The following is a 27,045-nucleotide window of genomic DNA, read 5'->3' as shown; positions in this document are numbered from 1 at the left end:
ATTTTGAAAATATTTCAGAAATACTGCATCCTTTAAACATATGTTAAATTAAAGCTTATATTACCTTATCTTCGTTGTACAAACGGCTGCCGTAGTTAAAAAAATTCTATTTTTGTGTTAAGATTTTCGATATTTGATTTTAAATTTTCAACTTTAATTTGCTATAGCTTTTTAAAAAATGTATAGATTAATAGAAATTTTTGTTTCTAAATACTTTATATATACTTCTATTATCCGACATATTTTTTTTTTTAATCGGACAATTTTTCCTTATACGGGGAGCGTTCAAACTTGAAAAATATTTATAAAAAGTAGAACTTTTTCAACTTAAATTTTTAAAATGTTTCAGAAATACTGCATCTTTTAAATATTTTTTAAATTAAAGCTTATGTTACGTACTATAAGTTAAAAAAAAAATTTGTCCCGACAACTTATCTTCTATGTGTAAATGGCAGTCAAAGTTGAACAAAAAATAGAAGTTAATTTTGCTTTTGGAATAATCCAATTTCTTAAAATTAAACACTACCTACAGATTTGTATCGAAGCATTTCTTATGATAGTGATTTTAATCACTGTTAGATATTTTCTATATTTTTTTTAAATGAAATTATTAAAAAATATTTTTTTAACTTAACCCAAATAATAATAATTAATTTTATTGTTTAGTCATAATTTTTTTGTCAGATTCTATTGGGATGGCATAATGATACTTTCGCACCCCTCGTATTTTGACCATGGAGGCAACTGTAACATATACTATTATACAAATGTATTCTTTTAACATCAAAGTATGTACATATATGCAAAACAAATTCAATAAATAATAATTAACAAAATCAATAACGTTATGAAAATAATAATTATCAAATATAATATTTTTTTAAACTTTATTTTTAATATTAAATTTATACACGAAATAAATCAAATATTTTACAAATTATAATAATAACTAAAATAATATATATTTTTTTAATTTTTTAAACCTTTAACTCGTTATTGCCGGAGAAAAAAATCATATGATGTTACACAATAACAAAATATTTTTAATCATTTGGATCTTAGGAAGTCTATTGTCCAAAAAATGATAGATAGACAGAATTGCATTTAGGGCAAGAGGAAAATAAAAAGATCATTGGGGCGGTAGTATTGAATACCTTGGATGGCATAATTCCTAAATCGCGGCTCTGTAACAGTAGTTGATATTTCTAGATACAAAAAACTCATGGGATGATTAATGTCATTTAACTTATGGTATTACGATAAACAATAGATTAATAATTTTAGCACTTCATTAACAATTATAATTGATAATAATCAAATCGTAGTGACATTGAAAACTGTCGTACAACGTACCTAATAATAAATTTTTATAAAATAAAAAGAAAAACTTTTTGTAGCAGTTGAAATATACATATTTATTTAACTTCTGCGAATATTTCTATACATATACAGTAGAACTCCAATTATCCGAATTAATGGGGACCGGGACCCATTCACTGACTAATCAAAATAAACAATGACAGGTGACTGCAATGCGCCGGAACTGGAGTGGGAACTCTTACCACGTGTTGTGCCTACACTGACGCCGCGGACTTTGGACAAATTTTTTTCTGATTTTTTCTGAAAGTGATTCGGATAATCGGCGATTCGGATGATCGGAGTTCGGATAATTGGAGTTCTACTGTATTTTTAATTAGTCAAACATGCAAAAATATAATTTTATTTTATGTATTTTTTAACATGAAATTATTCATTTATATGCACATAAAATTTGTATTCAGATTCTTTGTACTGGGAATTTTTGAAAAATCTCGTGAATGTGCATTCATCCATTAAAAACATGTTTTTACCTAGAATTTCGCGATCTAATTATAAATATATGTATATATATACCTTTAAATACTAGTTGGGCACATTATTTTGTATTAATAAGTGTTAATTAATAGTTTTTTAAGTTGCTGGCCAGTACCTATTTTATTAAAGCTATTATTCATAGCCAATTTTTTAGCTCGTAAATTGATAAATAATATTTAGTTTTAATCGTATACCAATTTTGACCAGGAAAATAAATTTTATCTATGAAAAATTAATGAATGAGTCGAATGAGTTATATAATTGAATAATTATATACAAATTAACCAATTATGGTGTGATTAATACGTTTAATGAAATCTAAATTAAATGAACATTGTTAATAAATATATAGATAATAATAAATGTGCTGTTAAAAATATTATTGCTATTTAGCTATGACAACATTCTTCATGTTTTTAGGCTGTGTAAATATTTATTAAAAGTGTTATACTAATGAATGTGTTACATAAAAGCTGTTTAAATTCATTGATATGCAATTGTTAATTAAATTAAGGGGCTATTGTATTGTAATAGACCAAAAAACTTGACATTTTTGGTAAACATTTTTTTTTTGTAAGTTCTACAATACATTTGATGAAATAACTTTGGCCTTGCTAGAAATAAAATGCTGAAATGTTTACTAGTACTTTTGAGTATCAGATTTATAATCTATAGTACAATAAAGTATAATATAAATTAATATATAATAATTTATATTATATAGTATAATACAGAAATCTGTAGTATCAATAGTTAGAATGGAGTAAGGGGTACAGTAAAAATTAGAAAACAAAGTTTTGGTAACTCAGAATTTACTAAGCTGTCAAATTTTTTAATTTTGTTAAAAAGTTATACAATAGATACAATTATCACTACAATACCAACAATAACTTAGCGCATAAAGTTTTTTAATTTAATGAAGTTCATCTGTTCAGTGTTTCCATGTTTTAAGGTGGTTCTAATTTATAAACTATTTAATTTATTTTAATTTATCTCAAATTTAAATAAATTCTTAGTTGCAGCGACGCCGATCCTTAAGATTTAAGAAAATTATTAATTTTTTTGTAGTCGCAAAAAATCATTTTTACTGCTATAAAACTCAACGTTTTTTCTTTTTTATAATAATTATTTTAATTATTAAAAAGATCCAAATTACAATTCTTAACAAAATTATTTAATCTTAGAGATTTATCTAATAACTCAATATATAAAAAATCTCATCTAATACGTTACAATAAATATTTTTCGTAACTTATCCCATTATACACAATGTAACTTTAATCTCAAAGAATATGTCTCAGTCAAGTTTATATACATAATTGACACATATTATTTGATCTGTTGATAATTGAAATGTCGTTTAAAATTTAAAAATAACTAATTTTGGGTATATGTCGGCTTGTCCTCCTTTTTATGTAAACTGTGAATTATAATGACTGCAGTCATTGGTTAAATACTTATAGGTAGACCATGTGATAAGTAATTTCGAGAACCCTCATTTTGAATTCCCGCCGTAATGCTATCTGATAGATAGCATTAGTATCGCGCTGTTCTATTGGTTAAAAAATAGAAATGAGCCAATCAAAATTAATAATACGAACACTATTTATTAGTTAATCTTATTTGGGGTTATAAAATTTCCTATTGCGTTGTCTAATTGTATTTAATGAATGCTACAGGTTAGGACTAAATGAACGTAAACGTATCGACAATGGCGGCGTAGGTGTGCAGATAGTACAGACGCACAAAGATTTGCGCTTTCAATATCTTACATAGTTATAGGCCTCACAATTATTATTTGCAAATTATAGATCCGACACTATATTCTAAACACAATAAATTTAAAGACTTTATAATCTCTCTAAGTAAAATTAAATAAAGAGCAAAGTATAATTTCTAAAATGGAACTACCTGAATAATAGTTTTTATTATCAAAAAGGAACAAATTGAATTGATACCGAAACACAAATCTATGATATTTAAAAACTAATACATTATAAAAATAAGAGTTGAATCTTTGGTTCCATTAATTTTAGTAACTGAATTTTAAAACTATAAATGAGTTCTAAAGTTATTTAAAATAAGTCTCGTGTTGACTAATTCCGTTTAAGTAAGCAGGCAATGACTACACAGGTCGATATATTGATTCCATTGAACGCGATTTGTGACATTAACTATTATTGCTAATGAATTATATATACTTAAAAGTTTTAAGTATGTATAATACTCTAATGTACCAGAAGAAGAACTCACAAATGAAAACTTGCTAATCAGTTACTTGATTGATTCTTGAATGACATACCAACAACATACATGGAATCAAAGAATCCAAAGTTTTTTTACATTTAGACGGTATATAGGGTGTTTAGTAACACTGTTTACTAACTAAGGAAATAAGTTTCTATTGTTCTCACTGTTTGTAACAATTGAGCTGTTTCCTTACTTTTTGAACACCTATATACAATAGGCCTGACGACGTTATCATCTTTATCTAACTAAATAAATATGCTATTGAGTTATAGTTTGTGATTGATAACCTTGTTAAAATTATCATAACTATAACTACAAATGATGACTTATTCTCATTAGATAACCTTAGTCTATAGTTTAAACTCAGTTTATGGTCGACTTTTTTTTTGAATAATAACGGTCGTGTGAAATTTCTTATGGCAGTATAAAATCTGTCAGCCAAAGATTTTTTAGCTGTTGTATAACATATCATAACAGCATAATACGGGTACTTGGTATCAATAAGAATAAAGTGTGAAAAACTAAGTATCGATACTCGAAGTACTCGTATTGAAAGAAAAATATCAAAAGAATCGCAACGTCTCTAGTTCTGTTTATGTGTGGCTAATCTAACGACATTATTCTGATAGAATTATTCAACCATTAAATTCTAAAAAAATTAAAGAATTCTGTTTAATATATATTATAACATTATTAACTTCTAGCTCTTAGTATATATACTCAATCTAATTGAGTTGCGGAAATATTTTACTTGAATATAGGTGTACAACAATTCCACAAATAGAGGCATCAATAAGCGAATTAATAATGAGCAAACTGTTATGAAGCAAGTTATTAAACTAAAACCAAAGATTCATAAGAATGATGAAAATAGAGTGGTGAGCTATCTAGTTAAATGTAAAGAATGCTATGATAGACGAACTAGGCCTTAAGATTTTAATGTAGATGATGAAGTTATGGTAAGAGAAGGGAAATTATGGACATAATGCTAAATTCTACATAAATTAGAGAATTATCCGAGATCACACTTAGTCAAATTACAAAATGTATAAATAGTCTGATGAATATTGTATCATTTACATCATTTATTTAAACAGCATTGTGATGATAAATATGATGATATTATTGTAGATGAAAGTACTGACGAAAATGTTATTGAAAATAAAGAAGAAACTTAACAAGATATCATCGAAAAAAAAAAATTATATTGTATTTATATTGTAGAGAGGGTAATATAGTAGTAAGAAATAGTAATAAAGAGTAAAATAGGGGGAAAGGCTTAACAAATCAGGGAGAGTAAGTAAACTATCAATCAAATTTATTGACTACGATTTTCAAGAACGGACTTAGAGGTATTTAACCTAATGTGTTAGAAAAAAGTCGGCCCGTATCGTTTTGTTTCCCGGTGCCAGCATATGATTTTTGTTTTCTAACAAATTCAATTATTTTAGATAAATTTAAATATTAGGTCGAACATTGGGGAGTCCTAATATTATAAATCCCTAAATTTTTGGTAGTTATAATAATGTAAGCCTCTCTGTCTAACTAAATTTAATTAAACATTAATATATACTTCCTACCCTTATAGCATTTTACCAATTATCCATCTATGGATTAAATATAAATATGTTTGTGTAACTATTCGTTGTACAATATGAAACAAAAATACATTTTTTACAAATAGATCAAATATTAAAATAATGAAAAAAAATTTAATTGTTAATATGTGTGGCTGTGTCATTTTCTCCTCAATACTCAGCCAGTTGCCCGTTTTTCGACCACTTTGAAGTTGTACGTACTAATTATCTAGTGAACTAAAGCACAGTAACACAATGGGTCTGTTTATCTCTGATGAGTGAATTTATTTCTTAATATTCTCAAGAGTTGTGATATATTTTTATATCTATTATTTGTATTACCAAAAAAATAATTGATAGCTGTATAATAAAAATATGTTATCATTATAACAATTAGATTAAGTTCATAATATAAAATATTTACTCTCCCTTAAAAAAAAGCACATTTTCATGTTATTTAATATAAAATAAAATAATAATAAAAATACTTGAATGACTTATATAATTTTTGTATAAATGTTTAATCAAATACAATAAAAAATATATATTTAGATGATATCTGTCAGTGATTAAAATTAATATCATAAGAAAATTATATTTTTTGTTCAATTACGGAAGCCATTTACACATATATGATAAATTGTCGTGACAAATTTACAATTTGACAAATTAATACAAAAATAGCATATTTTTAACAACTGCTGCCATTTGTATATAGAAGATAAGTTGCCGGAAATTTTTTTTTTTTAATTTATAGTACATAACATAAACTTTAATTTTACTTATGTTTAAAGGACACAGTATTTCTGGAACATTTTCAGAAGTTAAGTTGAAAAAGTTGCTATTTTGAATCCGCTACTGTAGGCTGATAAATTGTTAGGATATCAAAAAATGTATATGAAGTGAAAGAAAAATACCTAAAGTTTCTATATAAAAATATTATTTTAATTTGTTCATTTTTGAGAAGTTATAGTAGTTTTAAAATAAAAAATGTCAAAATTTACTGATTTTAGAAATTGTAATTTTTTTGGAGATTTCCATTATTTACAGGGAACAGGGGAAAAATTTTCAATTTTCGAAGTCAATATCTTCAACTAAATACAGATTTGTGATCTGTTGCCGTATTGTTGAAAAAAATCGGCACAGTGAGAGTTGAAAGAAGTGGCTATAGATACATAAAAAAAAAACACAAATCATGGTAAAATGAATACCTTTTCAGTGTCCCATCGAAGCTAAAATACACCACATATTTTTCTTAGAATAAATTAAAATAGCTTGTAAACATAAATAATTAAAATAGAAAATTATAATGATTTTATACACTACAATAATATATTTATTTAATATTGGGAGCCATTTACATAAAGAAAATATGAAGTTGGGACAAATTTTTTTTTACTCATATTATGTAACATAAGCTTTAGTTAAATATATGTATAAAGCTCGGAATCTTTCTGTAACATTTTAGTTCCGGAAAGACATAAATAATATTATAAATGCTATTCAGAAACCCCATAAATAGATAGAGAATCAGTTTATTGAAAATAAATATATCAAATAAAAGTAACATATTTACTAGTATTTATAAAAAAATCATTTTGATTCATTAATTTTTCGAAAATTATAAAATAAAAAAATTTGAAATTTTGTTCTTAAAAATTGTAATTTTTTTGGGAATTCCTCTCATTAACGGGAAACAAACAAAATTTTTTTTGTGTGAATTTCATAAAATCTCATTATTAGAACGCTCTTTCCAGTTTTTATTTCGAAATACATATGTTATACTGATTCAAAAATGAGATTCGTCAAAACTCTTATGTGAGTATAAATTTTAATTTTTTATTATTGAAACAATAGTGTAAAATTGAAAAACATATTTTATTTTTGTAAACAATTTTCAACATTTAAAATTTAATTAATTCAAATATTTTAGAATCTCTTCTTTATGTCTTCTATAGATATTCTGCATATGTACACAAAGATCAAATATGTACAGAGTGGAACAGATCTTAGTGATAATTCGTGTAGCTTATGATCCTTCTTTCTGTAAAAAATGTGTTTTAATGTTATTGTTATGTATCGCAAAAATATCGCGTACTGTTACCAGTAAATAACGTAAAAAGACAATGTTTACTTCCGTTCTTTATATAATATGGACTAATATTAAATACCATAGAAATTTGCCAAACTTCAAAATGCTGTATAATCGTAATTACTCAATTAAAATAACAGTTTTTGGTATCAAAATTTTTCTTTTAAACTCCAAATCTTAAAAAATATTTTAGTAAAAAAATTAATTTTCAAAATTTTTTTGTAATTGCAAATAATAATATAAAACATATTTAAAAAATTCAATAAAAAAAGTATAATATGTTATGTGGATCATAAGCAGGCACGTAGCCAGAAAATATTTATTGGAGGGGCCAACAATTTTGGGCCCTTGTATCATTTTCCATAATTTGTTTCCCATGAAAAGCTGGTGGGGGGCTCTCTCTACTCATCCTTAGACAGTATCCCATTCTATGAATCTTACAAGTTCAAAATTTGAGTTTATTTTTAAAAAATTGGTGGATAATTCCAAAAGTTACATGATCAAGATTTTTTTTTTTAATTTATAATATGTAACATAAGCTTTAATTTGACATGTGTTTAAAGAACGTACTATTTCCGGAACATTTTCAAAATTTAAGTTGAAAAAATTGAATATTGTGAAAAAATTGCTATTTTTAATACTATTTTACTTACTCCCCGGTGGACGATTAAAGGATTAAAATTATAAAATAATTCTATCAAATAAAAGAAAAATACCTAAGGTTTCAATATAAAAATATACTTTGATTTGTTAACATTTCAATAAGTTATGGCAGTTTTAAGTACAAAAAACCCAGCACAGGGGATCGCAGCACAGTGGTGACGTGGCATAGTTGGATCAAGTATAATGATATCTGACAGTGATTAAAATCACTATAAAAAAAAACGCTTTGATGCCAATCTTTAGATAGTGTTTAATTTTAAAAAATTGGTTGATTACTCCAAAAGCTACATGATCTGCTAGTTCTTTATTAATATCCTGATAAAGATAAAGTATGTCGAATGAAAAAGGGATTATTAAAAAATATTATTTCTCATAAAAAAATTGTGTTGATCTATACATTTTTCAATAAGTTATAGCATTATAAAGTTAAAAATGTAAAAAAATAAATCGAGAATTTTCACACAAAAATAGCATTTGGTTGCCATTTTCTCCGTGAAGACAAAATAAAGTCCGAAATTTTTTTAAATAACAAAGTACATTACATTAGCTTTAATTTAAGATATAGATAAAAGTGTCAGACTTTCCGGGACATTTTAAAAATTTAAGTGGAAAAAGTTAATTTTTTGTGAAAAAGTTGTCATTTTAAATCCTTTCCGTGGGCAGGTAAAGGATCAGATTTATAAAAAAAATATATCAAATGAAAAGTAACGACATCATGCATCTATATAAAAAAGTTATAGCAATTTTAAGTAAAAAAATTGAAAAAATTAGCGATTTTTAAATTTGTAATTTTTTGGGAGGTTTCCCCCATTGACGGGGAACGAGGGTAATTTTTTCAATTTTTGAGGATAATGTCTTCGACTAGATACGATTTGTGATCTTTTGACGTATCATTGAAAGAAATCGGTTCGGTGAGACTGAGAAAAAGTGGTAACAGACACAAAAAAAAAAAATAAAAAAACACATCATAGTAAAACCATTACCTTCTCAGCTTCGCATCGAAGCTAATAAAATAATGATGTGAACATAAGCTGATTTAATTTTTCAACTGTTAAGCTATTAAGAAAAAATAATTTATACCTAAATACTAATAACAAATAAGTTAAAAAATTTTTAAAATAAATATATATTATAAACAATGTAAAATTTATTTTATTTAAAATTAAAAACAATTCCTGCCTTTTTTTAGTCATATTTTAATTACTATTATTTAGAGCACGCAAATAACAAATTAACAAAAACAAATAAATTACCTATTGTAACTACTAAATTATAAAAAAAGAAACAAATTAAAGATAAGATTTATCAAAAAATTTTTCATAGAGTATACTCTATCGAATTTTGTAATCAACTAGATTCTAATCAATGCAGATACTTGGTAGTTTGTTATCATTTTTTGGACCAGAGTTAAAAAAAATTTACCTACAACCACGTTTGGAGTAACTGCTATTCCATTTATTATTACGTCTAGAACGTTATCTTTTTCAAATAACGTTTTCTATGAATATAAAAGTGAAAATACAGTCATAATAATAACTGTATTAAGTAAAATTAAAACTATATTAAAAATATTATTAATTTAAAAAACTAAAAAATATTAAACTCAAAGCCACAAAAAAATTAATGAAAAGTCGCGGATACGTATTTCGGAAACAATGTTACCATTATCAACGCTAAACACATACTGCACTTGAGTATATATATATATATGAAGAGTGAATGTGTCAAACGTTCTATGTGCCAAAAAAATATTTGTTCAGAAAACACAAAAAACATCACAAATTAAAAATTTTCTTATAATTTTGTATAAAAATATATGTTATGCTATATTTACACTATATTAATAGCCTCGTAAATTTCTATTATTTTATTTTGTCATTTCATATTAGTATAAATTAAACATTTGCTAATGACAGTTCCAAGTGCCAAGTATTATAATATTAAAGTTCCAAGTTTCAAATAATGTGATAATATTATCGTTCCAAGTACCAATATTTTATTATAGATAACAGAAAATCATTCTTTATTTTATTAAGACTTCATATATATTTTTATAAAATATGTAAAAAAATCAACACTTTTTTTGAGTATCACAAATTGAAAAATAAATGTACAAACTTAAATAAAAAATACTCTTAAACTAACATGACATTGTCAGTAAATCTCAAAACGTAAAATAAAATTTTTTCTTCATATAAAAATGTAACAAGAAAAGAAAACAGTAGCTTTCTTGAGTATCACAAATTGAAAAATAAATTAACAAACCTAATAATAATTTAAAAAAAAATCTAGATTAAACATAATTAGAACATAGCAACATCATAATAAATAGCAAAAAAAATTAATTCATGACGTTATATTTTTATAGAAGTTTCTGTGCTTATCAGGTAAAAAAGGAATCATGGCCAACAAATCTTTTTTCTTCTCTGACGACAATGTGGGTTTCGGTATAGGTATAAATGTCTGATTTTTAAGTTGGTCTATAGTAGCATTTCTTTTAAAAACGTTAAAATCTTTCCAAAGTTCTTCATCTGAAAATGTTTTTTTATAATAGATTTTTTTGGGAGTTAAAAATGAAACTTTAATCATCGAACATTGGAAACTTGGTTAAAAAAATTGTTAGCAATGTCTTGTGTGAAAAAAAGTGAAAAATGAAAAAAAGTTGTTTTCATCCATCGGAATAACTCGAAATGGATTTATCAACTTCGCTGCTCTAACCATTTCTTGTAAATCAGAAGGAGTGAAATTTTGAAAAACTACATTTCTTTTCGATAATAGCGAAATCACGATCACAAGCCAAGAGAGAGTGGCCACTTATCAAAATTTTTTGTATAATCTCATCAAATATCCTCATATTTATTAAATATAACATCAAAACTACTAACGTTTTATTTTTATTTTGGCCAGCACAGTTGTCTGACCATATAATTAGTTTTTTGCGATTTATCGTATTTTCGTTTTTGTTAATAACTTGAAAAAGACAAGAAGCGATTTCTGAGCTTCCACGAGAAGCAATACTTTCATCCCACATATACATAAAGGCTGTATTGCTGTCACCGAGATGTATTCCAAAGTTATAACAACTAAGTTGACGCTTTCCTGAATTGTATTATTGCTTTTCCTGGTCGCATACGATTTTCCACTAATTCTTTTTTTACCACTTCGTAAAATATGTATACTTTCAGTATCCATAATAACACAATTAAACAAATGAAAAAGAAAACTTAACGAATACAACAACACCAGTATTAGTTATTTTGAAATATAACGGACTATATTATAATATTGTAATCGTCAAACTATTATATTCGCCCAAGGCACTTAGAACGTACAGGTAACAAAGGGCATGGCTCACAGAACAAATACAATCTATGAACGCAATTTTGTACAAGTAAAAAATTTAATTGACACTTGAAACACATACAAGATTGTGACCTTTGGCTCATAGAACATAAATCAGAAATAAAACAATTTTTCAATTTTTTGGCACATAGAACGTTTGACACATTCACTCTTCATATATGTATATTTATTCATAATAATTATGTAATGATTTTTATACTAAAACCTTAAAAATTGTTGCTTCTCTTATTTCTGTTAAATCTCTTTTTAAAAAAGTATTCTATTTGTAAAATTGCGTGCCAAACTATTTTTGATAAGCAAATAAAATGTTATAACGACTGAAAAAACTTATCTTTCTTGAGTCTTGAAAATTCTAAATACGTTTCATATATACTTGAAGTGCTAACTTATGAATTTATAATGCATACGTTGTATCAAATTACTCATAAATATAGGGCCTGATACATAAAGATAGTACGATAGGTAATTCTATTACCTATATATTTATTGTATACATACATTAGCCTATTTTTGGTAACCAAATAATAATATCTTTACTATTTCATTATAACGACCCATATATATTTACGAGTAGCGTGAAATATTATATTAGCATTATTTTTTTTTTTAGAAATAATATATGTTCTTATTTCCTTTATTGCACTATCTTATGAATCAAAGTATTAAAATGTTTAAAATTTAATAAATTAAGTATTATTTTTATGAAATTTGGTTTCATGTTTTTTGATTCATTACAACAAACGTATTAAACATTTAATATAATTAAAAATAATTGCCTATGATTAATAAACAATAATAGTTATTATAGTAATGAGTTATTATAAATTATATGGATTAGTAAAATTATGTTTACTTTATATAATAATGAAGTATATATTAAAATAGAGTAGATATGGATAATTTGCAGTCATGACGACAACTATTGACAAGCAATCGTGTCGTTCTGTAAAGAAAAATATTTCATAAATGAAAATAAATCAAATGTGACATCGATAAAATATGATTTGTAATTGTAAAATGATTACATTAAAATGATTGTATTGTAAAACGTACAAAAAAAAATGTATAGTAATAAAATTGACAAAAAATATAGTTTGATTTGACCTGTGAGGAACTCATTTTTTTATAATCTTGAGTAATATCAGAAAAATAAGGGTTCAATTGACTGAACTAAAAGTTGATTACTGTCTGTATTTTGATGTATAACATTTATAAAGGAATAACCATCTTGTAATTATTTAAAATATTATGTTCTTCAAATCTTATTTTCAAAAAAATATAAAATTATTTCAAGTAAAAATTAAAAATAAAACAAGAATTATTTTTCACTGTTCATTTAATTAAAATGTTGAAATATATTCTAATATATAATTTGAGGTAGTCTCTTTAGAATATAAATGATTTTCAGTTATATAGAATTATGGGGAAATAATTAAATTTTCTATATCCATATCAATACTGAAATTGATCAGTAATTTTAGTTTGAAGGAACTAAATTGCTATAAAACCAGTGAACCGGCACATAGTAATCTTCGGTGCATGAAATGCCCAAATTAATGTCTGGACTGTTCATTAGCTAGTAGAAGATGATTTTCTTTTAATTTGTTTAATAAACAGTTACTTATTTTTAGTTGTAATTAATTTTTTAAGTGAACTTTTATAACTCAATTTTTATAAATCTTAAATTTGTAGATATTTTTCTGACAAAAATGTTTCTAATGTTCATAGTTTATGACATGCTGAGTATATTAGAGTATTTGGAATTGACATATATCGCGGTTCATTGCATTTTATCATTTAAGTTTTATATTTTTGTTAGAAATTAATGATGTTGAATTACTACTAAATCAATTATAAATATTGTCATGATATTAAGATCATTGATTTTCATTTCAACATTTAGTTTCAATTTTTGATAGTTAATTGAAATTATATTATCAAAGTTTTATTGGTATCACATTCGTACTTAGATTTGGTAATGATACATATATATTTTAATTTTTCAGTTAGTCTTCGTTTCTTTATGTATGAAAATTTACATATTTTAATTGTGCGAAATTTATATTTGATAATTATTTATAAGAAAATTATTAATCGTAGTTAGCAGAGTCTGCATTCTTTTCCAGGGAAAATTGTCTATTATTTACTAACAGTTTGGCGTCATATTTGATAAATGTTTGACGTTTATTTAATATAAATCACAATATAAACCCAAAACAACTGATTTGATAGGCACTGTATGCACTTTATATGTCTCGTTTATTAAGGTATATGTTTATGGAATGTCGAACAAACGTTCATAAAGCATTTAAGCGCACAACTATTGATGTAAAATTACCATGTAATAAACTTCAGGCGGTGCAGTTTATTTCAGTAACGTGAATTATTCAAATCAAGGTCAAACAAACTTTAATCGGCCATATGTCACTTTAAATAGTAATTTATTAATCTTATTAAATTGCATTTGAGTTATTTATTTTTGAGAATTTATTGCATTCTATTAAATTAACTTAAGGTATCATTAGTTTATGTTACTTTTGGAATGTCACTCCAGTGGGACAACCAAGAAAACACAAATGCTGTAAAGTTAAGATTTTTAGCAAAAACAAATCATTTTTATGTATTAAATGTAAAATATATTTATAATGTATTAAAATTTTGGAAACTCTGTTTTGTTTTGTTGTATTCTTGGAAAACTCGTAGGAAATTAAAACAATTTAGTTTATGCAATAATTTAACTATAGTAAATAAATAATAACAATTATTTATTTATTCTATTATGACTCCGAGTATGTTATATATTTTTCGTTAAGAAAAAATTTGGATTATTAAGTATATCATTTTTCTGAATTGTTGGGAACTTTGATCGTACATTTTGTTGTTAAAAATTATAGATAAATAAAAATTTGTTCATAATATTAATTTAATATTTATTAATTAAAATAAATAAAAAATATTTTAATTTAATTAAATTAGTATTCTTCTTACAAAAAAAATGGTTAAATTAATAAAAAAAATAAGATTTATTTAATAAAAACTTTATTGGACGTATTTTGATTATGCATTTATTGTTATATCCTATGTTTTTTTTATTGTAATGGATAAAAATGCATTATTAAAGGGCTATTCATATTTTGGTTCAACTTAAAGTTTTTTGAATAATTATAAAATAAAATTTTTTTATTTAAAAATTTATTTGTATGTCATAAAAAAAACACTAGATAATTGTTCTGTAACTGATTTATTATTTTAGAGGTTTATTGAAAATATATTTGTTAATAAAGTATTATTTCTAATGTACAGGTGTCCCACCGTGATTTACTAATTTGATTATCTAGAGGATATTTAAATTACTAAATCATGGCGGAACATTCTGTATATATTTGTAGATTAATAAATTGAATTTATCTAACCAGGGTCTTATTTAAAATTTATTTTTTTGGTTGTAACAAAATTACGCCAAAGATTCGGAGAGATAATACCTCTCCGTACACCTCTTTAAATACGACTCTGTATACATAATCTATCCATTTAAATTTTTTCTTTACATTTGAATATATGAATTTTTTTAGTGACATGATTATGGGAGAGGATGAAGGCGAAATAGAAGGCGGGGGTGGTGGGAATGATGACTGTTTGGACGATGGCGACGAGGAGGTAGCCGCTATGATGGGGCCTCCGGTAAAATTTGGTTGTTCAAAAAAGTGTAAGAAAATAAGAAGACCTTTGCCACCCCGTGAGACATGGAAAAAAAAAATTGAATTTTTGCTGGCTGTTGTTGGATTTGCCGTAGATCTAGGCAACGTTTGGAGATTTCCGTACATTTGTTATCAAAATGGTGGAGGTAAATATTTGTTTTAAAATTAAAATACTGTGCAAAGCTATAAATAAATTTTTTATCATTTATAATTAAAAAAACTAACTTGTTTGACTATTTTTTTTAAGTATCTTATATAAAAATAATTAATGAAAAATTTTGCTATTATACTATGTATATCATTCATTTTGCATGGTAATGTGTCACAAATGACATAAAAATTATAGGACATTATAATTGAATAATTTAGTATTATTCTTATATTTTTGTAAAAATTACAAATGTCAAATACGAAATTGATTTAACAATTACGAATTAAAGAGTATTTATATGATATAAATTAAAATTATTCCTTATTTTAGGCGCGTTTCTTATACCATATGTGGTAATGCTGGTATTTGGTGGTTTACCGTTATTTTATATGGAATTAGCACTGGGACAATTTCATCGAAGTGGATGCCTTACAGTGTGGAAAAAAATCTGTCCAGCACTAAAGGGTATGTATATATAATTTGCTGCATTCTTCATGCCTGAAATTACAAGAATGCTTTGATCTTATGGGATCGAGATACATGAATAGGAAAAACAAATGCACTATAGCGAAACTATTTGTTTGAAATTCTACTATTTAACAGGTAGAAAAACTAAGAGACCGGTTTTAATAAAGATTTTGAATAAAAAAATAAATCTTAGGAGGTACTAAAATACTTAAAACGATCATCCATGCTTTTATGATAATCGGAAAACGATTTGTTTGCTGTATTNAAAAAAATAAATCTTAGGAGGTACTAAAATACTTAAAACGATCATCCATGCTTTTATGATAATCGGAAAACGATTTGTTTGCTAATACAACCAATACGGTTGAAACTTTTTTAAACTCTTCTGTTACTGTTGAATTAACAGCAATTGCTCAAAAGAGTATCTATAGAAAATTAAAAATGTGAGCAAAAAATTCTTAGAAAAAGGATGAAACACAATAGCTTTTTAAGGGTATTCTCAAGTTGATGACAAACATTTGTGCCTTTGAATTATACATTTAATGCAAACGAAGAACAAATAAACAAATAAAACTTTATCGCTTATTTAAAACGAGAACTGGAAATTGTTGGCCAATTGTGAAAATTATGTGCTCGTTTAAGATGCCTACTTAACAACTATTGTTTGATTCATCCATTTCTTATTTTTTATATTTTTAAGTTCTTTAAATGTTATGTAAACAAAAAAAAAACAAATTAATCTGGAAATCCTTACGAATATAATTTATCATTAGAGATAGAATGATTTATATTTGAATAAAATATTATTAAAATGTATTTTTAAATTTAGTAGAATCGAACATTTTTTTTTGAACTGAAATGAATAAAAGAATAAAATCCGTTTAAACATTTTATATATGTTTATGCATATATTATTATAACAGAGTATTGAGTTCAAGAAATATTTTTTCTACTATGATAAAACACGAAATGATGACATTTGATTAAAAATATTTAATGTGAATTAAGATAATTTTTAGTTAACAATTTTTTTTAGCTTAGTTTTCCAAACTTCATCATTACTGAAAAATGATGTATTTGTACTAATTGAATATATAGTACAATAAATAATTAGTTTTTGATGAATTTAATTAATTATTAAATAAACCGTTCGGAAATTAAAAAATTCACTTTCTTTCCTAAGAATATAGTGAAAAAATCAGAAGATGGGTGGATGTTATTTGTTTAGAACGTATTTTGAAAATATATTACTTATGGAGAAGAAAGTTGAGTGCGTGATTTAGAAACATAGTATGACCTTAAGCAATTTAGCATTGTCAATATTGACTCATGTTCTTTAACCGTAACATAACACCCTCTATTCTTTTTTTATAGCAAATATTTGTTTATGTTTATATCAGAAGACTTAATGTGGTCACTAAGTATATTTTTTGTGATCACTTCTTGAGAAATAATTAAACTAAAAAAATAAACAACCCATTTTCTATAGAATTTTAAGTTATTGTTGATAGCTTCCCAAAAATAAGTTTGTTTTAAAAACACCAAATGATAACCTTTTTCTTGTTATTGAAAATTACCAAAACAATTTTTGTCAGTGTTAAATCGTCAAGCTATAAAAACTATAGAAAATGTACGTGATGTTTTCCAGTTTTCTCGAATGGCTAACGCGTGTCACCAGCGACGGCAATTCAATGATTTAGCCAATAAAGAAAAAACGAAAATTCTATAATTGTAAGGGATTTGAAATAATCACATATGTCATGTCATCGATTTTTCACTTTTTATTTTAAGAATAACATGTTCTAACAATTTTTAATTAAGTGAAATTAACAAGCATTTTGTAAAAAAATTTTTTAGAACGATTATCTCACAATCATTTATCATGTAAAATGATATTGAACAATTAAGTTATAGTTCATTAAATTCGTTTAAAAACCTATAATATATGCTAAACCAAATTAATATTTTGAATTATTTCAGACAAATTTCAATTACACTTATTAAACTAAGTAAAGTATTTTAAGTGCTTTTCATTTGTATATTGACAATCTACAGTCAATTAAGTAATACAGCAGATCCAACAAAACGCTTAAAGAATTTTGTTAAAAATATTTAATTCATCATATACTTTAGTTATGAAACATTATTTGTAGTAGCAACTACCATCTGTTACCATATAGGACATTACCGTTGCCCCTTCAGATGGCCTCAAAAACCCTTTATAACGGTTCAATTTAATTTGGTAAAGGATCAAACTCTATGCACCTTTTACTTGTACATCATATATTTTTCAAAGAAAGGTTTAGTTCACTACAGATCAATATGACTACGTGTATAAAATAAACACGTCAATCATTCTATTGTGACCAAAAAAATTGTGAACTTGCATTATTTCGGAACGTCGTGTAATTGCAACAAATGCTAAATATTATTTATAAAAAAAAAAACCGGAGGACAGCGAGAATTTTTCTCATTTTTTTTTATGATTTTAAATACGATGATTTATTATAATATTTACTCTGAATTAGAAAATTATATTTATGATAAAAGTAAATAAACAAATCAGTGAAAATTAAAACGCATAACAAGAAACGTTTTACATTTAATAATGTAAAAGGAACATTGGGCGTTAATACTTCCAAAGTATTTAATGTATTGTTAGGTCATAAAAGCAACACATATTATTAAATAATCATTATAATTTTTAAATTGTTACAAAAAGACTTTTGACAATAATGTTGCATTTAATAACTTATTAAAAAAAATCATTACGAAAAGGCAAACGCACTAACAATAATTTTTGATACAAATTAGTTTAAAACATATCAATTAAATTACCGTTTTCTAATTATTTCATTGTATGAATATTTTAGGTGAACTTCTCACTTTGATGTTCATCATGGATGAAATGTTAGTTTTATTATGATGTGTTTTTTTTATTCCTGTCACTGTTCTATAGGGGAAATTTCACAATAAATAAATGTATCTGAAAACAAAAAAATTCAATATTTTTAAACATATTTTGGCTTTAAAATTATGATAAATTAAAAAAAAATGAATCATTCAAAAAAAAAAATTATAAATACTTAAAATATGTTCCTTTTAATATAATTTGTTAGTGATTTTTTGCTAAACATTACTTCTAAATGATATTTCTTATAAATAAAATTATTTCTTTTAGACTGTATATTTTTATAAATAAGATAATAGAATTCGAATTAAAGACAAAGTTTTAATACATATCTTAAATTTTGAATTGGTAGTGATGTTCGTCTTGTTTTTTATTATTAAATAATTTATGATGATGCTTAAGATAAAATCGAGTATTACTTAATAAATGTAATTAAAAAGCGGTATGACACTTTCAAACTGGATGTACTAGTTTATTAGATTAAATTATTAATTGTCAATGTATATCTTGGTTGTGTGTTTAATGAGCATTCGAAATCAACGTTTCCATTCATAAACACCTCTCATGATGTATATAAACTTTGAAAATTATTATTGAATGATCAGAGTTGCTAATTATAAATAATTGCATCAACAGTCTGGCACTAAGTTGATTTACAACGCCTATAATTTTATCACGGAGATACATTGTTTCCATATTAACTTCTAGTCAAGAAACCAGTGTAGATTTGAGGGGTACACGGCGTATACCCAGATTCGAATTTGAAAATTGATGTATACACTGTACAAATGCATAGGTGAAAGCTATTAGATATTCGCATACTTAAACAAAATTTACTACACCATATTGTATATTTAACATATTATTATAATTTTTCTCCATTTCGACTATAGAAAATGAATGAAAAAGGTCATAGATATCTTCGATTTAGGACTCACAAATCTCTAATAGAGCGTATACACAATGGTTTTTGTGCAAAATTACCACTGCACGAGAAACGATTGAATGAATTTATTTATAGCTCAACATTAGCAATTTGTATTAGGATTTTTAAAAAATTATATAGAAAAATCAAGAGTAAATAACTCGTTTTCATGTTCAAGGAAAAAATCATGTTAATGTTTATCAATGACTAAATCGTCTAAAAAAGAATTATGAACATTTTCATTAGTTTAGAGCCAAGAATTAATTTGAAATTAAGCTCATGTATTTCTATATTTGTTAAAATCATTTTGGCGAACACAAATTGTCATAATCTTATATATAATGAGTGTTCAAGTTGAAAAAATATGTTTGTCGAGCAAAAGCGCTATTGTCTTATGATTAATTTACAGTGTTCCAAAACATTGCAAAGTTTTATATGTGTAAGTAGTGGACAACAGCTCAAACGAGTGACAGCCATCTATTCTCCCCATGTTCACACTCCTATGAGTTTTATTATTTTTTAGAAACAACATCTGTGCTAGACAACGGTATTTTATAGTAGCCATTATAGAATGTTTCAGAAAATTAAATAGTCGGAAAATGATTATACTTTTTTTGAATAATTATGTGAGTTTATCAAAAGCTTTTAACCGACTTCAATTTTTTATGAATTTTAATGATGGAGTGATGATTGATGAATAAAATATTTATAAAGATATTAATTACGATTAATAAAAATGGTAATGCTTCTTAGATGTTTAGTTTTATTTTAAAGCGTTTTTATGGCATACATTTAATTTTCAAGAGAGTTGACAAATATATTTAGACTTGGTTAATTGTTTTGTATAATAAGCTGTATGACTTATAGATAATTCATATAAAACGAAGCAAAATTATTTATTATTAATTAACTAAATGTTTTATAAGAAAATTAAACAGAAACCTCAATTTGGACGTGTAAAATATTTAGTAATGATTAGAATAATTACTGTTTGTTTACAGGTGTAGGGTATGCTATATGTTTAATAGACATGTATATGGGAATGTACTATAACACAATTATAAGCTGGGCAGTTTACTATCTATTTTCTTCGATGAGATCTGAACTTCCCTGGACTAGCTGTGACAATCCGTGGAATACCTTAAACTGCACTCCTGTCACCAATTTAACAGGTCTCGTCAACAATATCTCGACGAGTCCGGCCAAAGAATTTTTTGAGTAAGACTGCGACCGTATTGTTTTTACCGCTAAAAAGAGTGGCTGTAATAATAATAATATGTTTCCGTTACAGGAGAAGTGTTTTGGAACAGCACAGATCGAACGGATTAGAACGAATCGGCGGCATCAAGTGGTCTCTGGCGTTGTGCTTGTTGGCAGTATTTTTATTAGTTTATTTTTCTTTGTGGAAGGGCGTCAGGAGTACAGGTATGGTAAGTGATGTCGTTGTGATTTTCGTTTTAATTAAAATATTATACTTTCGTGCAGAAGATTAATACGAACCGAAAAAAATACGATTTAAAATATTTTTCTTTTACACGGGTAATACAATTGAAATGTATTCAATTTATGTAAAAATAATAGAAATATAGTGTACACGAGACGTAGTTGTGTGTCTATATATATTAAAAGGCATGTGCAGTCAATCAGTCTAAGTAAACTTATTATGCAGCGAGCTAAGCTCATTACCGGTAAGTGTTATAGTGAGACCGGTAGAAAATCTGTTATCGCATGCTCACTGTTTTTAAAATTATCCAGGTCTACCCTTTGTCCGCTGCTCGGAAGTGTGATTGAACGCCATTCCCAACTCCCCTTTATTACACGCGTTTTTATCCCTTTGACGTCTAATGAATTATAGATTGACCCGTTGTAGCAATTTTTTCGCATTCTTTCTGACGCTGCGTTCTTTGATTAAATGTTACACGGTTCCGTGTACCCGATAAAGTCAGCTGGCTAGCAAAGTCTAGCGATTACGCGCCGTCCGTAATTGTACGGTCAAAAGGTACTTTATTTTTCAGGCTGTTTGGATTACATCACTCGCCCCTTACGTCGTGTTGTTCATGTTGCTTTTTCAAGGTATATCGTTGCCGGGCGCTGGCGAAGGTATTCGATATTACTTGACGCCACAATGGGACAAACTGCTAAATACCAAAGTATGTGCTAACACTCGAGTGGCGCCATACACCAACTTTCAACATCGTATTTTGATCGCAGGTTTGGATAGACGCGGCATCGCAAGTATTCTTTTCCCTGGGCCCTGGTTTTGGTACGCTCCTGGCACTCTCGAGCTACAACAAATTTAATAACAATTGCTATTGGGATGCCATACTGACTAGTTCTATAAATTTCCTTACTAGTTTCTTGGCCGGTTTCGTTATATTTACTATGCTTGGATACATGGCACACGTTCAAAACAAGAGTATTTCCGAAGTGGGAGCTGAAGGTACGTCCAGTGTGTACTGGATATTGTAATTTACTAATCTCTTTTTACTTATTTTAGGTCCTGGCTTAGTGTTCATAGTGTACCCCGAAGCCATCGCTATGATGACTGGCTCTGTCTTGTGGGCTATAATATTCTTTTTGCTACTTATCACATTAGGTAAGTATGCGTATTTGGCTCAATATTAAAAACCAACATAATACACTTACATATATAAACATAATATACATTCAGTTCAATAATACACCTAATTGTTTTAATGCAAAAGAAAAACAATGAGCATTATTTTTATCAAAAAATTACAAGATACTCCAAGTCTTTGGTTCTTTGCAGAAATATTAGTTTTCGTGTTTTATTGTAATCAAACTATTATGACAAAATGTTATTGTTTAAGTTAAATAAACTCAATGTAAATAACGATTTGAACACTTTGATTTTAGGTTTAGACAGTACATTTGGCGGGTTAGAAGCAATCATCACAGGTTTGTGTGACGAGTATCCAAATGTTTTGAAAAGAAACAGAGAGTTGTTTGTCGCTGCGTTAGTGGCTGTCATTTACATTTTGTCGTTACCAACAACCACTTATGTAAAATATTTTTTCATATAATATTTATTACAATGTGATAATAAAATAGTGTTAGTCTTTTATAAAGCCTCGACATTAAACTTAGTTTAAGATTTTTTCGTTAGATATTTATTAATGTGAAATAATATTACGATAACTGTTAAATTGGTGTTTGCTCTAAGCGTATATGTTAGTTTGCCTCCTATAGGAATTATAATTTTGCGAGAAAAGTATATAAAATTAATCAAAATTCGTTTTTCACTCAAGTAGTTTAATCAGTTATATACGAGAGATAAAAAAAAAAAAAAACTAAAAAGAATGCGCCGTTATACTACAAATAAGCCTTTAAACTGGTCAGCAGTAAACCTAATCTAAATTCCTCACTATTCATATTGAACTAGTAAGTGTAACTGGTGAAAGGTCACACAATCATTGCGACGTTGGCTTTATGCTAAATAAATGTTCCTACTGAATAAGCGTTTCAACGAATAAGTATCCACAATGGATCTTAATTTCAGTTTATCGTGTAACTTTCTTAGATATTTAAATAGAAATATTTATCTGTAACGATAAACGTCTTGATCGTTTTAAAGCTTTCAATTGTAATGAACCACCTCTAATTGGCGTTACAAAACCATACCTCAGTTAATTTTTAATCGAGCCCTTAAGTAATAGCAATCATAGTGATCAGTCATCTATAAACCTTTAATGAAAATGCTTTTAGTGGTTTGTATCTCAGATAAGATGACGCTTAATGATAAAATTAGTACTGTGTACTCTCGGGCAAAGAAAATAGAAAAACAGTCGAAGAAGCTTTACGGAAACTAGCAGTTGTGGTTGCTGTGAATCTAGTTCGGTAGGTCAAAAGTTAGAGGCGGACAGTCATTAATTTTCGACCAATGTGTACTCGACCGATCCACTAATGGTTTGCATTAGATACTTCAACTGAATGCTTAATATCATGTTATAAGTGACCGGTAGGGATTATTTTTACTACCGAAAATGTTTTCCATCACTACCTCAATTGTCTTAGACAAATTTAAGAGCACACCTAATAGGTAATGGCTTTATGTTAATGCATTGCACAGTATCAACACTTAAAAAGAAAGGCGGCTAAGTGGTTTACGATAAAACCGTAACATAAGCAGAAAACTATTATTTTAAACCCAATTTGTTGTTTTATTTAAATTCACAACCTAATTTTCATTGATAATTTATAATAAAAATAATAGTTATTGGGTATAGATATTGATAATGACCTGTTTTTCCTAGGGAGGAGTTTACTTGATAAATTTGTTGAATGTATTTGGACCTGGCATCGCTATACTGTTTGTTGTGTTCGTCGAAGCTGCTGCAGTTTGTTGGGTTTACGGCGTTGACAGATTTGCTAACGACATTGAAATGATGATAGGACACAAACCTGGTTTATTTTGGCGCTTATGCTGGTGTTATATAAGTCCTGCGTTCCTATTGGTACGAGATATCACTAGCAATATTTATATTTTAAGTGTTTTTTTTATACTTTTTAAGAATGAAACGTTTTTATTAAAAAAAATCGTTTCTTTATAGTTCAGCTATTTTAATTAAAATACATTTGATTAAGTTTTAGTAAAATTGTAATAAAACTTTTGTTGTATAATTACGTTGGTATGAGCGCGTGTTTTAAATGATAGTATTTTATGCTGGTCATTGTATTGCTGATAGTTTCTAGTTTACTGAAATAAAGGCTGGCCAAGCTAGTGTTTTACTTGTCAAAACTAAGTTAATTGAAAAAAGTCAATGAGTTAATAGTTCAATTAATTTGTTATTATTATTATATTGTTAAAAAGTTAATCTTCTTCTTTCTTCTTTTTCCTCGGCTTATAATCACAACTACTTGGGGTCGGCCACCCTTATCCTAAACTTCCACTTGACACGATCACATCAGCCGTCCTCATATCGCATTCAATTACATCCCTCCATCTCTGTTTTAGACTTCCTCTACCTCTTTTTTCTCCAACATTTTTTAATAATTCAATGGTTGACAAAATATCAATAATTTAGCGAAATAAGTTAAGTTGATGCAAGTGTACTAGTAGGTTTGTAAATATATCAAAATTTTAGGCTGATTACATTTTTTTGGGTATTTTATTTTTTCTTTTCATTTTTTTTCATACAAAAAACACGTAGTTTTAAACATAAATCGTGTAGTTCTTCTCAAAATGTATTTATTTTTATGTGAACTAGTGGAAATTACGTCGTATGGATCGTCGTCATTGATAAAACACGTGTCTGAAAATTTTGAAATTGTTGTTAATATTGTTTTTAAGAAATACATATTTACAGTGGACGAATATTATAAGAGTTTCAAAATAAATAATATCCAGTATTTCTTGAGATAACGCAGTTTTAAAAACCTATTTCAATTGTTAGTTACACAAAAACAAGTGTACTCTTTTCTTCTTCCTGAATAATTTCGAAAATCGAGATATGCACTATCACTACGAAGAAAACAATATGCAATAATGATAATAATTTTTCCAAAAATTTGTCGTCCTAAATTTTTTTTTTCGTATTTAGAATTTAAAAAAAAAAGTATTTAACGAAAAATACCAAAAGTATACGTTGATAAGTTGTTAAATTAACAAAAGAGAAACCAACTATAACATAACGTAAAATGCAATTCCCTCTGTTATGCTAAAAGTTTAACTTAACAACAACTTATTGATAAATTAATTTCCAGCCAANAGACTTCCTCTACCTCTTTTTTCTCCAACATTTTTTAATAATTCAATGGTTGACAAAATATCAATAATTTAGCGAAATAAGTTGATGCAAGTACTAGTAGGTTTGTAAATATATCAAAATTTTAGGCTGATTAAATTTTTTTGTGTATTTTCATTTTTTTCCATACAAAAAACACGAAGTTTTAAACATAAATCGTTTTGTTCTTCACAAAATGTATTTATTTTTATGTAAACTAGTGAAAATTACGTCGTATGGATCGTCTTGATTGATAAAACATGTTTCTGAAAATTTTGAAATTGTTAATATTGTTTAAAGAAATACATATTTACAGTGAACGAATATTATAAGAGTTTCAAAATAAATAATATCCAGTATTTCTTGAGATAATGCAGTTTTAAAAAACCTATTTCAATTGTTAGTTACACAAAAACAAGTGCACTCTTTTATTCTTCCTAAATAATTTCGAAAATCGAGATATGCACTATCACTACGAAGAAAACAATATGCAATAATGATAATAATTTTTCCAAAAATTTGTCGTCCTAAATTTTTTTTTTCGTATTCAGAATTTAAAAAAAAGTATTTAACGAAAAATACCAAAAGTATACGTTAATAGGTTGTGTTAAATTAACAAAAGAGAAATCAACTATAACATAACGTAAAATGCAATTTCCTATGTTATGCTAAAAGTTTAATTTAACTACAACTTATTGATAGATTAATTTCCAACCTTGACTAAAATTATTTTTTATGTTTTAGTCGATATTTGTTTTCACTATTTTGGGGTATAAAGATATGATGGCTGGTTATAACTATAATTATCCAGATTGGAGCATCAATATTGGTTGGTTAATGACGGCATCTTCGATCATATGCATACCCGCATATTTTATCTATAAAGTAATCAAGACTCCAGGACCGTGGGAAAAAGTCAGTAGTACAATAATTTTCAAAAAATTAAAACATTTTATTACATAAAATGTAATAAATAACACTCATTATTTTAAATTTAACACGCCATATTCGAGGATTTCAAACAATTTTATTTGAAATTTAAAAACGTAATTTAATTTTATAATGATTTAAACAAATTCTATACTAAGTTTACTCAATGTTTAGAATTACACTAACTATTACTTGTTTGAATTTCATTTTCCACTACTAAGAAATAATATAGCACCGTAAATGATAACAGAACAAAGCATTTAGTAGGCATTTCGTAATTGTCGTTATATTGGTTTGTGGTTAAGAAACTATTCCAGTCTGTCAAGATCGGGTCAACTTAAGTATAGAACAACACTGCAGTAATTCTATTGTAAGCGCATAATATAATCCCAACTTGAAAAAGTTTCTAGACATGAACA

At 26.4% G+C, this 27,045-nt stretch overlaps 1 protein-coding gene across 1 annotated transcript in view; it reads left to right on the top strand.

Moving 5' to 3' along the window:
• LOC126900253 (sodium-dependent serotonin transporter) overlaps positions 1–27,045 on the top strand; it is a 31,472-nt gene that overhangs the window by 1,243 nt on the left and 3,184 nt on the right. Inside the window, exons 2-11 of the mRNA XM_050675835.1 lie at positions 15,372–15,643; positions 15,979–16,113; positions 20,954–21,170; positions 21,244–21,382; positions 21,968–22,102; positions 22,164–22,392; positions 22,450–22,548; positions 22,830–22,975; positions 24,227–24,427; positions 26,441–26,611. Coding sequence (XP_050531792.1) covers positions 15,376–15,643; positions 15,979–16,113; positions 20,954–21,170; positions 21,244–21,382; positions 21,968–22,102; positions 22,164–22,392; positions 22,450–22,548; positions 22,830–22,975; positions 24,227–24,427; positions 26,441–26,611 — 1,740 coding nt within the window. The 5' untranslated portion in view covers positions 15,372–15,375. The remainder of the gene's footprint in view (positions 1–15,371; positions 15,644–15,978; positions 16,114–20,953; positions 21,171–21,243; positions 21,383–21,967; positions 22,103–22,163; positions 22,393–22,449; positions 22,549–22,829; positions 22,976–24,226; positions 24,428–26,440; positions 26,612–27,045) is intronic.

This window comes from Daktulosphaira vitifoliae, unplaced genomic scaffold (genome assembly GCF_025091365.1).
Source record: "Daktulosphaira vitifoliae isolate Bord-2020 unplaced genomic scaffold, ASM2509136v1 Scaffold_3, whole genome shotgun sequence".
Classification (NCBI taxonomy): domain Eukaryota; kingdom Metazoa; phylum Arthropoda; class Insecta; order Hemiptera; family Phylloxeridae; genus Daktulosphaira; species Daktulosphaira vitifoliae.
Note: the sequence above shows the minus strand (reverse complement) of the source record. Positions and strands in the feature narration are given on the sequence as shown.